This window comes from Sus scrofa, chromosome 5 (assembly GCF_054392235.1).
Source record: "Sus scrofa isolate SSC_HxYL_T2T_F1_AM1 chromosome 5, Sscrofa_HxYL_maternal_Yorkshire_Landrace_v2.0, whole genome shotgun sequence".
Taxonomy (NCBI): Eukaryota; Metazoa; Chordata; class Mammalia; order Artiodactyla; family Suidae; genus Sus; species Sus scrofa.
In genome coordinates, this window is record NC_139387.1 from 8,507,300 (window position 1) to 8,521,646 (window position 14,347).

The 14,347-nt window shown below is 40.7% G+C and overlaps 1 protein-coding gene across 2 annotated transcripts in view; it reads left to right on the top strand.

Annotated features, from left to right (window-relative positions):
* ENTHD1 (ENTH domain containing 1) overlaps positions 1-14,347 on the top strand; it is a 102,043-nt gene that overhangs the window by 72,453 nt on the left and 15,243 nt on the right. For both annotated transcript variants that reach the window (XM_003126009.7, XM_084955215.1), the window contains exon 6: positions 10,596-10,991. In XM_003126009.7, coding sequence (XP_003126057.5) covers positions 10,596-10,991 — 396 coding nt within the window. The remainder of the gene's footprint in view (positions 1-10,595; positions 10,992-14,347) is intronic.

Here is a 14,347-nt window from a genome sequence, read left to right on the forward strand (position 1 = left end):
AGAGAGCTATAAGAACAAGGACCATCCCCCCTCTCTCTGGGGGAAGAGCTATGGTACCTGTCATCTTAGGTATCCAGTGAGATGTTTTCCAAAGGGCCATATACAGTAGTGCAGTTGTAATAGGTGAGGGCGTGTGTGTTCATTTTGAGTAAAGAGCACTCAGGCTTCATGAGAAATACCACTTCATTTGAATTCACAGTTGAAATGGTCCTTAAGGTTTGTTGCAGTATGGCAGACTTAGACATGGTATTTACTCAGTGTTGAAATAAAAAGGGTTCTTGGTGGTCTGTACATCTGATGGGGAAAGTGTTTGAGAATTGTAGCTCCTCTCATCCTCCTCTTTCCACAGCACACAGTTCTCAGATACAAGAACCACTGGGCACGAAGGACACACATCACACTTGTGGCCTGTAAATACAGAAATCTCCGGGGGAATGGAGAGTTCCGGTGTGTTCCGGGTTCCCGTCTGCTCCCAGTCAGGGCTGTGGCGGGCACTGCCTTGTAATGTCGCTTCTTCAGGCCGTCCCGTAGTCACAGTACCCAGTAAGTGTATTCATTTACTGTGTACCGGGTACCATTTCAAACATTTTGTATATTTAAATTCGTGTCAGAATTAAACCTTTGACCCAATTTATTTTATTAAAAAAAAATTTTTTTTTTGTCTTTTAGGGCTACACCTGCGGTATATGGAGGTTCCCAGGCTAGGGGTGGCATCAGAGCTACAGCCACCGACCTACACCATAGCCACATTAAAGCCAGATCCAAGCTGCATCTGTGACCTACACCACAACTCCTGGCAACGCTGGATCCTTAACCCACTGAGCAAGGCCAGGGATCAAACCTGCATCCTCATGAATACCAGTCAGATTCGTTTTCACTGAGCCACGACGGGAACTCCCTGACCCAGTTTAGCTTGATATTTTACTCTCCAAGAGACTGTGGGGTTTACTATCACTATAAGGATCGGTCAGAGGGTCACAGACTTCTGGCACCTGCCCCTCTCAGTCAGCCTGGATATGCTCTGTGATGTGTGGAGACCTCAGCCTGCCAGAGACCGGGTCCACTTAAACTCTAGCCTAAAAGACAGAAAACACTGCCGTAGGTAATGACCACCAGCCTCCCGAAGACACTTCCAGCTTCAGTTTTGATACACTGTTTCTTCTTCTACTGAGGAAAACTATTATTTTTATTATTAGTAAAATCATAACTATGGTATAAAATTTAATAGTGAAAGTTCTGTACCTATTTTACAATCTGTTCATTATGATCCTCTTTCAAGGCCTGAAAGTCTTCAGCTGTCCCACTCGAAGATTTTCAAAGAAAAGCACCTTTAAAATGTCCGTATCTCCATTTTTCTATGAGAAGCTAAACCATTTTCTCAAATTTATATCAAAAGAAGTAGTAAATATATTTGGCATAATCCATAGCTGTATTTTCCAAATATGTTTTCTTATTTTAATATTTGGTTGTAGCATACACTACAGTTAAGCATAATGATGAGTGGTTAAAAAAATTTTTCAAAACCTGCAACTGTGTGTATACACACATACGTATATGTACACGCACTTAACCCAGATCCTAGGGAGATTATAGCTATTCTAACTTATTACAGCTATTTGGGGTTTTATGTATATACTGTAAGGCAAATATATTGAGTCTCATGTCAAACGTTATTTAAGTTTCACATTCATTTCCATTTTATATTAATGGCTTATCTACTTTAAACCAATATATTAATGAGTAATTCATTCATCCCTCTGTTAATAATTTATAACTGTGGCCTCTTAGCAAAATGGCCTTATCTTCAGATTCTATTTCCTTTGATGAATGTAATTACTAAAGTAGAAGCTCTTTGGGTTACATGATTTTAAACTATAGAAAGACGTATTTTGGCATCCATCTTTTGTCATGCTTGCCAGCTCTCTGCTTTGTAGCTGTAATTGGATACCGTGTATCAGACTGACAAGAGAATTGATCAAAGCAATAGCTCTGTTGGAATATAACACTTATTATCAGATTCACAATATAATAGAATATAGAATAATTTGCAATGATTATAGTACCTGAAACAAGGCAGAGGAATTACTGAAAAATGGAAAAGAGTTACCAGTATGGGTATGTTTCTATCTGTAAGCAAATTCTCTCAACCCAGAAGTTTTGTTTCAGAAATGATTGCATCATCATCTCCAAACAGTAGAGCCATTTCCCCTTTGTCCTTAGGCTCAAAGCTTGGAGGTGTGGTATTGGTTTTTTTTTTTTTTTTTTCCTTGCTTCAGGCATTTTGGTAATAGTGTTATTTAAATTTACTGTCTGTTGCCTTCCAAAGAGAATAAGTGTCTTCTTAAAGATAACCATCAAGAATATCCAAACCAGCTTTAATACAACTGACATTTCAAGGTCCTGCTTTGCATTAGTCAAGTGTGTTAGCAGGTGTAAAGCTCGTACAATAATGAAGCTGTGCAGTCTCATAACTTAACACTGGGCTTCCCATCCAGGAGTCTGCTGGGAAGATACTTGAGAACAAAGCTTTTTGACATTCAGGTTTAAATTGAAAGAAAATGAGAAACCAGATAAAGCAAGCCAACCAGATTAATTCACTCTGCATTCCTCTCTGCCTTTTCACTGGAATTCAGAGAAATTCTTGCTCTGAGAAAGTTGGAAAGCCCTCACGAAACAATCCCTCTAGTGTTTACAGAGTATCCATGTATGTGCTGTGGGTTCAAACATAAAGAAACAAATTTGTTGCTGTTCTCCATCAAATCCCTGCAAGTTCTCAGGGGCTTCAGAAAAGTTTCCATAAATGGTGTCCATTCTTTATATGAACTAGGAAAAAAATAAACTACCCCAAACCCCTTCCTAGGAGAATACAAACAGGCACGCATACGTAGGCCAACTCCCCCTTGCACAAGGCCCTGCATTGAAGGCAGCCCCAGGGACAAATGGACTGATCCCAAGGTCAACTCCAGTCACTTCCCAGTTATGCACCATGAAAACAACTACTAGTAAAGAAGTGTGTGGTGAGTGATTCCACCACACTATATTCCTTCTCATATCCCCCTAATAAAAAGAGCAGGGATTTAGAATTCGGGAATCTGGGGTTCTAGTCCTACCTCTGCCCTTTAATCACTGTGTGATCTTGGCAAAGTCACTTGATCTCTGGGAGTCTCAGGTTCTGGTGTATATCGAGAAGGGACTGACTCAAAACATCCTTTAAGACTTCTCTTGTCCTACAGTCAAATTCCTTTTAAGATAATCCAGATAATGATTGCTTGAACAAACATTTATCAAGTGACTGTTAGGTATTCTGGTCACTTTAAACGGGTTGAATGAGTCGAACAAGATATGTGCCCTGAGGGGGGTGTGCAGCCTCCCAGGGGTGACAGAGCTGTAACCAAGAAGTTATGACAAGTCATCAGCAACAGATTTGCTTACTATTCAGAGCTTAGTGCCCACCACATACCAATACTTAATATTTGTCAAATGAATGAGTCGTAGTTGAAATAGTGAAATAAGTGAAAATAAGAATATTCACATTATATTATGCAAAAGCAAAGCAAAGCGAAAATGAATTCATTTTAACTTGGAGGATGTAGAAAAGATTTCACAAAGGAGGTGGTATTTGAAATGAGTTTAGAGGAGTGAAAGTGATGGCGACAGCATCTAAGAGTGTGAGGCGTGTGGCGATATATACACACCTGGTAGCAACTCACACAATTCCTGTCCTGGGATGCTCTTTTGGGAGCTCATATGAATCAGTCTTCTTTTTCCCTCTCTCGGTTTTCTTTCTTTTCACACCCAACTTCAGATGAACCTACCTGAGAGCAAGCCCTAACACTGAGTGTTGATAACAGCGTGCATCCAGATATTTGGACCATGGTTCATAATCAGTAGATATTTCTATATCAGACCCACCTTAAGTTTTAAATCCTTTCCAGCCCTTCAAGTCCCTGTATTTGTAATAATTTATTATTTGTCTGTTATATTTCAGGGACTTCCTTATATTCTAGGTACTTGGTTGATATTAATGAATAAAAATGGACAGAGAACCCCAACCTGATGGAACCTACATTTTAGTAGTCATACAACTGCTCTGGAAAATCACTTCTTTTATCCTGCAAGAAATTTATTAAAATTAGGTTGCTGTCTAAGATAGTGATTTTCTTTCATGGGTCTTGTATAGACACTGGGCTAAGAGACATGTTTCATTGGGGGGAGGGAGGCTTTTTTGTAGCTGGGAGTTCTGTAAGGATAGACCAGTATGATGTGGCATATTTTCTCTAGTTTATCTTATAAAAGATGAAAGTTTGAAGGTGCTAAAAATATAGTGGTTTCAGAGACAGATAAGTAGGTGAAGGGAGAAATATTTAAAGACAAGTTATTTGAAGCTTCCCTTGCCTTGGCTTCAGTGAGGAAGAAAGAAAGAAGACAACCACCAAGTGACTAGCACATCAGTCATTGCTTGGGTGTACTTTAAAGAGGCAGGATGGAAGCAGAGAGAAAAAGTAGAGAAGACTAAGAGAGGTCTGTTATGCCATTAAAAAATCCACTTGTTAAAAATGCAGTAAATTTGGAGAGGTATTAAGATGGCGAAGGAGTTAGACATGGCGCTCACCTTCTCCCACAAACACATAAAAAACACAAAAAATCCATATACATGTAGAACGATTCTCACAGAACATCTACTGAACTCTGGCAGAAGATCTTAAACTTCCAAAACTGGGAAGAAACCCTCCACATAACTGGGTAGAACAAAAGGGGGAAAAAAGAGAGAGAGAAATAAAAGGAATCAGGATTGGACTAGCACTCCTGAGAGGGAACTTTTAAAGAGGAAAGGAACCCACACCCTGGGAAGCCACCGAACCTACAGGGAGATCAGCGAAGAGGGAGGGACCTCAAAGTTGCAGAGGAAAGTGCAGCAGCTGGACTGAGGAGGGCAAAGCAGAGTGAGAGCCACGCAGACCATCTGTACCTCTGCCCCTGGACACCAAAGCCCTTGGACACCACAGCCTGAGATGCTCAGGCGGGGGCTGGGTGCAGAGACTCAGGCTCCGGAGGTCAGTTCCAGGAAGGGGACTGGGGCTTACTGTGTGGAGACAGACCGAGGGACTAGGGAGCAGTGTGCCATGGTCTGGGGTGCTGTGCACCACAGCCAAGGGAACCTGGGATGAGGTCTGGGGCTGCAAGAGAAGCAAGGCACCGTTGTTGGGGAGGGTGAGAGGAGGAGGGGCAGACCGCCATAGAAACACCTTTCCCTGCACACCTGGGAACTCTCAGAGGGTGGGGCACCTCTGGCGCAGGCTATAGGTGGCAAGACACCATTTGCACAGACTATGGATGACAGGGCAGTTCTTGTGAGGGCTGTGGGTGGCTGGGCACCTTTTGTGTGGGCAATGGCACATCTTTTGTGATCTACTGGTGGCGGGGACAACCACAGCAGTCATTTCAGACACCTGAGGTGGACGTGGCCCGCCACTACTTGGGGTCTGTGAACAGGCACCACCTGCTGCCCCAGGCACCTCAGATGTTGGCAAAGAAGAGGGCACTGCAACCGAGCACCACCCATTGTTGCTCTCACTCCCCTGGGAAAACACCTGCCCTGCTGCTGCCAAATGCTCTAGCCACCACTTACACCTGCCTGATCACTGTCACTTCCCAGGGCCCTGCAACTAGGAGTAGCCTGCACCACCTTCCTGTGGGTCCTTGCCGCTGCCAAGGGCCCAGCAACCAGGCACTAGCTACGAGCCCTGCACATTGCCTCCATCTCCCTGGAAGCACGCACTGCAACCTGGAAATAAAAAGTAAGCTCTCACAAAATACCCAGGGGTTCTCATGCATATAAATAGCCCTTCAAGATTGTAGTAGTTTTTTCCCCTAAACTCACAGAATAAGAACGATGTAAGCAAAATGAAAAAGCTCAGGAACCATTCCCAGTTAAAAGAATTCACCTGAAGGAGCAAATAATGAAACAGACCTCTGTAGTCTAACAGACAACGAGTTCAAAAAGGAGTTAATCAGAGTTCCTGTCATGGCACAGGGGAAACGAATCCGATTAGGAACCATGAGGTTGTGGGTTCAATCCCTGGCCTCGCTCAGTGGGTAAAGGATAGAGCATTGCCATGAGCTGTGGTGTAAGTCACAGATGCAGCTCGGATCTAGCATTGCTGTGGCTCTGGCGTAGGCTAGTGGCAACAGCTCCGATTAGACCCCTAGCCTGGGAATCTCCATATGCCGTGAGTGTGCCCTAAAAGGACAAAAGACCAAAAAAAAAAAAAAAAGAAGTTAGTGAAAATTCTTAAGGAATTGAGAACAAATATGAAGGAATTAAGAGAAGATAATGAGTAGTGATGCAGATTACTTTAGAAAGGAGCTAGAAAATATAAGGAGGAGCCAAGAGAAATTAGAAATTTATTTGCAGAGATGCAAGCTGAGTTAGTCACTGATGAGCAGAATGGATAATGCAGAGGAACAAATTAGTGACTTGGAAGATAGAATAATGGAAATCACCCAATCAGGACAGCAGACAAGAAACCAAGTGAAAAAAGTTACTTTTTTCCCCCAGCTTTATTGAGGTATCATTGGCAATAAAATGTCAAATAATTAAAGTGATGGCAGAGTTCCTGTCCTGGCACAGTGGAAATGAATCTGACTGGGAACCATGAGGTTGAGGGTTCGATCCCTGGCCTCACTCAGTGGGTTAAGGATCTGGCATTGCTGTGAGCTGTGATGTAGTTCGCAGATGCAGCTCGGATCCTGTGTTGCTGTGGCTGTGGCGTAGGCTGGCAGCTACAGCTCTGATTAGACCCCTAGCCTGGGACCCTCCATAAGCCACAGGTACAGCCTTAGAAAAGACAAAAGACAAAAAAAAATTTTAAATAAATAAAATACCCCAAGACAAATGATAATGAAAACATGATCATTCAAAATCTATGGGATGCTGCAAAAGCAGTGCCTAGAAGAAAGTTCATAGCAATACAGGCCTTCCTCAAAAAAATTCTCAAATCTACAACTTAACCCACCACCTAAGAGAATTAGAAAAAGAAGAACAAACAAAAACTAAAGTCAGTGGAAGGAAGGAAATCCTAAAAATCAGGAAATCAATAAACTAGATATTCGAAAAACAATAGAAAAAAATCAATATAACCAAGAGCTGGGTCTTTGAAAGGGTAAACACAATTGACAAACCTCTGGTCAGGCTTACCAAGAAGAGGAGAGAAAGAACTCAGATAAAATAATAAATGGAAAAGGAGAAATCTCAATGGATACTGCAGAAATACAAAAAATTGTAAAAGAACCCTAACCCGAACCCGAACCCGAACCCGAACCCTAACAAATTTGACAACCTAGGAGAAATGGACAACTTTCTAGAGACATTCAGCCCGCCAAAACTGAATCAAGAAGAGATAGATCAATTGAACAGATCCATCACTAGAAATAAAATTGAATATGTAATAAAAACACTCCCCACAGACAAAAGTCCAGCACCAGATGGTTGCATAGGCAAATTCTACCAAACATACAAAGAAGAACTTACACGCATCCTTCTTAAATTTTTTAAAAGGTTGAAGAAGAAGGAACACTCCCAAAGACATTCTATGAAGCCACCATCACCCTAATACCAAAACCAGATAAAGATCCTACCAAAAAAGAAAATTATAGGTCAGTATCTTTGATGAATACAGATGCAGATATTCTCAACAAAATTTTAGCCAACCAAATCCAACAACATAAAAAAAGATCATAACACAGTGACCAAGTGGAATTCATCCCAAGTTCACAAGGATGGTTCAACATACACAAATCGATCAATGTCATTTACCACATTTACAGAAGAAAAGTCAAAAATGACATGATCATCTCAGTAGGTACAGAAAAAAGTATTTGACAAAATTCAACATTCATTCATGATAAAAACTCTTACCAAAGTGGGTATAGAGGAAACATATCTTAACATAATCAAAACCATTTATGACAAACCCACAGCCAATATAATAGTCAATGGAGAAAAGCTGAAAGCCTTCCCACTAAAATCTGGACCAAGACAAGGATGCCCACTCTCACCACTTTTATAATATTGGAAGTCCTAGCCACAGCAATCTGACCCCCCCAAAAAAAAAAAAAATCCAAATTGGAAGGGAAGAGTTAAAATTGTCACTCTATGCAGCTGACATGACACTATATATAGAAAACCCTAAGGACTCATGAAATGGTCAATGAATTCAGCAATGTAGCAGGATACAAGATTAACATTCAGAAACTGGTTGGATTTCTGTATACTAACAATGAAATACTAGAAAAGAAATACAAAAATATAATACCTTTTCAAATCATACCCCCAAAAATTAAATACATAGAAATAAACCTGACTAAGGAGGTGAAAGACTTATATGATGAGAACTACAGAACATTAATCAAGGAAATTAAAGAGGATTCAAAGAAATGGAAAGATATTCCATGTTCCTGGACTGAAAGAATTAGTATTGTTAAAATGGCTATACTATCCAAAGCAGTTTACAGATTCATTGCAATCCCTATCAAATTACCCATGACATTTTTCACAGAACTAGAACAAACAAACCAAAAATTTATATGAAACCATAAAAGACCCAGAATTGCCAAAGCAATATTGAGGAACAAAAACCAAGCAGGAGGCATAACTCTCCCAGACTTCAGACAATATTACAAAGCTACAGTAATCAAGACAATGTGGTACTGGAATCAAAACAGACATACGGACCAATGGAACAGAATAGAGAACAAAGAATTAAACCGAGACACCTATGGCCAATCAATCTTTGACAAAGGAGGCAAGAATATAAAATGGGAAAAAGTTTTTTCAGCAAATGGTAGTGGGAAAACCTGACAGCTGCATGTAAATCCATGAAACTAGAACATACCTTCACACCACACACAAAAATAAACTCAAAATGGCTTAAAGACTTAAACATAAGATAAGACACCCTCAAACTCCTAGAAGAAAACATAGGCAAAACATTCTCTGACATCAACCTTACAAATGTTTTCTTAGGTCAGTCTTCCCAGGCAACAAAAATAAAAACAAAAATAAGCCAGTAGGACCTAATCAAACTGACAAGCTTTTGCACAACAAAGGAAACCATAAAAAAAGCAAAAAGACAACCTATGGAATGGGAGAAAATAGTTGCGAATAATGTAACTGACAAGGGCTTAATCTCTAAAATCTACCAACAATTTAAACAACTCAATAGCAAAAAAAAAAAAAAAAAAAAAAAAAAAAAAAAAAAAAAAAAAAACAACAACAACAACCCAATTGAAATATGGGCAGAAGACCTGAATAGACATTTCTCCAAAGAAGATATATGGATGGCCAACAGGCACATGAAGCTCAACATCACTGGTTATTAGAGAAATGCAAATCAAAACTACTATGAGGTACCACCTCATACCAGTCAGAATGGCCATCATTAACAAGTCAACAAATAGCAAATGCTGGAGAAGGTGTGGAGAAAAGGGAACCCTCCTTCACTGTTGGTGGGAATGTAAGTTGGTACAACCACTATAGAAAACAGTATGGCAGTACCTCATAAAACTAAATATAGAACTACCATATCACCCAGCAATCCCACTCCTGGACAAATTTTTCATTGAAAAAGATACACGCATCCCTGTGTACATTGCAGCACTATTCACAATAGCCAAGACATGGAAACAACTTAAATGTCTATTGACAGATGAATGGATTAAGAATATGTGATATATATACACAATGGAATACCACTCAGCCATAAAAAAGAACAAAATAATGCCATTTGCAGCAACATGGACAGAACTAGAGACTCTCATACTGAGTAAAGTAAGTCCAAAAGAGAAAGACAAATACCATATGATATCATTTATATCTGGAATCTAATAAACAGCACAAATGAACCTTTCAATAAGAAAGAAACAAACTCATGGACTTTGAGAACAGACTTGTGGTTGCCACGGGGGAGGGGGAGGGAGTGAGATGGACCGGGCATTTGGGGTTAGTAGATGCAAACTATTGCATTTGGATTGAATAAGCAATGAGATGCTACTGTATAGAACAGGAAACCATATCTAGTCACTTGTGATAGAACATGATGGAAGATAATATGAGAAAAAGAAGGTGTGTGTGTGTGTGTGTGTGTGTATGTATGAGAGAGAGAAAAAGAGAGAGACTGGGTCACTTTTCTGTACAGCAGAAATTGACAGAACATAGTAAATCAATTATAATTGAAAAAATAGGAGTTCTCGTCATGGCTCAGTGGTTAACAAATCTGACTAGAAACCAAGAGGTTGCAGGTTCGATCCCTGGCCTTGCTCAGTGGGTTAAGGATCCGACGTTGCCGTGAGCTGTGGTGGTTGCAGATGCCGCTCGGATCCCGTGTTGCTATGGCTGTGGTGTAGGCCGACAGCTGTAGCCCCAATTAGACCCCTAGCCTGGGAACCTCCATTTGCCGCAGGAGCGGCCCCAGAAAAGGCAAAAAGACCAAAAAAAAAATTATAATATAAAAAATAAAAATTTTACAAAATGCAGTAAATTCGAAATAGAGATTTTTCAGGGTTTTTTTTAATAGTTCTTATTTGTTGTTTTACAGATGTTGTGCCTGTTCCCTCAGAAAAAAGCCCATCTCTGCAAACAAATGTGAGTTTGGACAAGAAATCAGACAGCACCATTACAAATGCTGTCATAGAAAACCCTTTGCAAACGCCTCTAGAAAAGCAGTCTGCTGCAAAAAGTTTTGAAACATTGACGGCTTTACCAGCATCTCGGTCACTGAGTAAAGAAGACTTCATTAGCTCTCATTTAAGGATATCAAAGTCAGATTCTACTTTCTATAACCAGGGCTCTGTGGAGACACTCTTTGTCTCTCCCTCATTCAAAACATTTGACCCCGTGAAAGAGACAGCAGTCAGTAAGGACCCTCGGAGACCAGCACAGTCCAGCGTGGCTCAGCTAGATGATGAAAACCTCAAGACCTTAACCACACTGGGTGAGTCTACAAACAAACGAGCACAAGCCAAAAAACCACTTTTGAAGTAATCTTCTTTTCCTGTCTCTGCTTTTTTTCTTCTGTTTTTTGTTCCCTCTTTTGAAACTCTTTGTCCGTTGGTATTAGAGGTACTTATCAATAGGAAAAGTGCCCCTTCTATTAAGGAACTAAGAGCAGTTCATCACTGTGGGTTACAGGTGCTTGATTGAAGCACAAGTTCTGAGCAATTTTGATGGAGAAATTAGACAGAACTAGCATTAAATAAGAGCTTCCTGTTAGACATTTAGGCTACTTATTAAAAAGCTGCATGAAAAAATTGATTATTATGTATATTGGTGTGGAAACACACACACACACACATGAAAGAGAACATAACCTGTGTGTGTTTTCCCTTTTTTAAAAGAGCTGAATACTGATTTTAAAAACGTTATGTAATGGAGGAGTTCCTGTTGTAGCGCAGTGGAAACAAACCCGGCTAGTATCCATGAGGACACAGGTTCAATCCCTGGCCTCACTCTTTGGGTTAAGGATCCGGCATTGCCACGAGCTGTGGCGTAGGTCACAGACTCGGCTTGGATGTGGTGTCGCTGTGGCTATGGCATAGGCCGGCAGCTACCAGTCCTATTTGACTCCTAGCCTAGGAACTTCCATGTGCTGCAGGTACAGCCCTAAAAAGAAAAAAACAAAAAAAAAAAACCCAAAAACCAAAACAACAAAAGCGATGGAGAATCTCTTCCTCTTTCCGTCTTTTTTTTTTTTTTTTTTTTTTTTTTCTTTTGCCCTCAGCATGCAGAAGTTTCTGGGCCAGGAATCGACCAAGTCACAGCAATGACAGTGCTGGGTCCTTAACCACTAGGCCACCAGGGAACTCCCCCTTTCTGTCTTAAAAAACATTAAGAAGGTTGTAGTATTGTTTAGATTGGATGATAAAGGATAAAGCCAGTTGAGGGAGTTCCCTTTGCGGCTCAGTGAGTTAAGGACCTGATGTTGTCTCTGTGAGGATGCAGGTTTGATCCTTGACCTGGCTCAGTGGGTTAAAGATCCTGCGTTGCTCCGAGCTGTGGTATAGGTCATGGATGCGGCTCAGATCTGGTGTTGCTGTGGCTGTGGCAAAGGCAGCAGCTCTGATTCAACCCCTAGCCCAGGAACTTCCATATGCTGCAGGTGCAGCCGTTAAAAAAAGAAAAAGAAAAAAAAAAAAAAAAGATAAAGCCAGTTGAGACTGCAGGTCATTAGCTGTCAGTTATTGTCAGTTATTAAACCCTACCTTTTATAATTATACTTTCTTCTGTAAATCAAATTAGTATAGAATTATCTGCTTGCTGGTACATTTTTCAAAGACTAGTTTATTGGTTCTTATGTATAATAAAGCTTACTAACTCATATAAAGTTTTTAATATAAATCTTTTAAACTGACTCAAATTCAGGTCAGAAGTACAATATAAACACAAACAGTGGGGGAGTTCTCCTGTGGTGCTGTGGGTTAACAATCTGGTATTGTCATTGTAATGGCTTGGGTCACTGCTGTGATACGAGTTCAGTCCCTGGCACAGGAACTTCCACATGCCTCAGGTGTGGCCAAAAAAGAAAAAAACAAACATACATACATATATGCATATACATATATATATACACACAACAAATATATATATATATATATATATATATATATATATATATATATATTCACAAACAATGGAAGCCAAAATGTTGAGGTTAAAGAAATTTATCTTGGTGCTAGTAAGGTCAGTAATAATAAAAGAATCTCTTCCTGCTCTTTCTAGAATTTTTTTGAATTGAGGAGCTTAAAAATGAAAGTGATTCTTGGTTTTGTCACCAGCTAAACTTTTCTGCTGAGACTGCTGATGGGGAAGCCAAGTAGTACTGGTTATGATGGCCATGATAGCTTATGTTCATGGCTTTCCCCTGGGAAGTAGTTATTATTTTGATTCCTCTCTTCCACAAGTACCACAAAAAGAAAATTGAAAATAACTTTAGGTCACTGCCTGTGTACCAATTTTTCATTATAAAAATTAGCAAGAAGTCCTCTAAAACCAGTGAGCAAGGGAAGACTTGATTCTGCTTCTCGTGAGGTTGATAGCATTAGTCTAATCCTCCACCAAAAATGCTGGTTAAAGATGGAAAGCTTATAGAAGTCATTGTAAACCAGCCAGGGTAGAAAACACAAGATGGATCAGGATCCTCGGGAAAAGGATTCTGATGTTGGGATAAGAACTATATATAATTAGTCTTCATACCTGATCCCTGGTGTAGAGCTCTTGAAACCCTTGTCATTTCCTGAGAGATGAGAGAGAGGGGAACATATTCTGTTATTCATGATAAGCCCTTTCAACCCCACCGCCTGACCTCTGGGGAGAGGAGAGGGCTGGAGCTTGAGTTAATCATCGGGGGCTAATAATTGGATCAATCATGCCTACATAATGGAACCTCCATAAAACCCCAAACAATGGAGTTTAGAACTCTTCCAGGTTGGTGAACACATAAAGGTTCTGGGAGGTTGGCATGACCAGAGAAGGCCTGGCAGCTCTGTGCCCCTTCCCCGTACCTTGCCCTATGCAGTTCTTCCACTTGGCTGTTCCTGAGTCATATCCTTTATCATAAACCAGTAAAAGTAAATAAAGCACTTTCCTGAGTTTTGCGAACCATCCTAGCAAATTAGCAAACCCAAAGAGGGGACCATGGGGTCCCTCAATTTCTAGCCAGTAGGTCAGAAATAGAGGAGGCCTGGACTTGCAGTTGGTGTTGAAAGTGGGGAGCAGTCTCGAGGGATTGAGCCCTGGGGTCTGCACTAACTCTGAGTAGTCAGTGTCAGAATTGAGTCAAACTGTAGAACGCCCAGCAGGTGTCCACAGAGCACTGGAGAAATCCTTCATGTAGAAAACCCACACATCTGGTGTCAGAAGTGACACGAGTAGAGTAGGAAACTATTTCACATTTAGTTGATCCCACATTCACCTCAGTTTTCCCTCTTGTATCATTTGCCTATTAGCAGAGCTGGATAATAGAAGCTGAGGGAAAATGAGAAGCCTGGACTCTCCACTGTCTCACTAAACTTGGAAGATCGGTTTGGAGTTTGGGGCTTCTGTGGTGTGAGGGACTCACGGGGCCAATATTCCAGAGCAGAGGGAATCTCAGATAAAATGTCCACAAGCCTTTGTGTATTTCTTACGGTTACATTGATCTGCTGCTAAGCTGCTCATGTTCTGGATGAGATGCCAAGACACTAAATGGGGAGCAGCTCCTAAGAGGCTAACAACCTAAGCAGAGATTCTGATAATCTTGTGATGCTAAGAGGCAGAGATTGGAGTTCAGGATATGCTGAATTATAGGGGCTC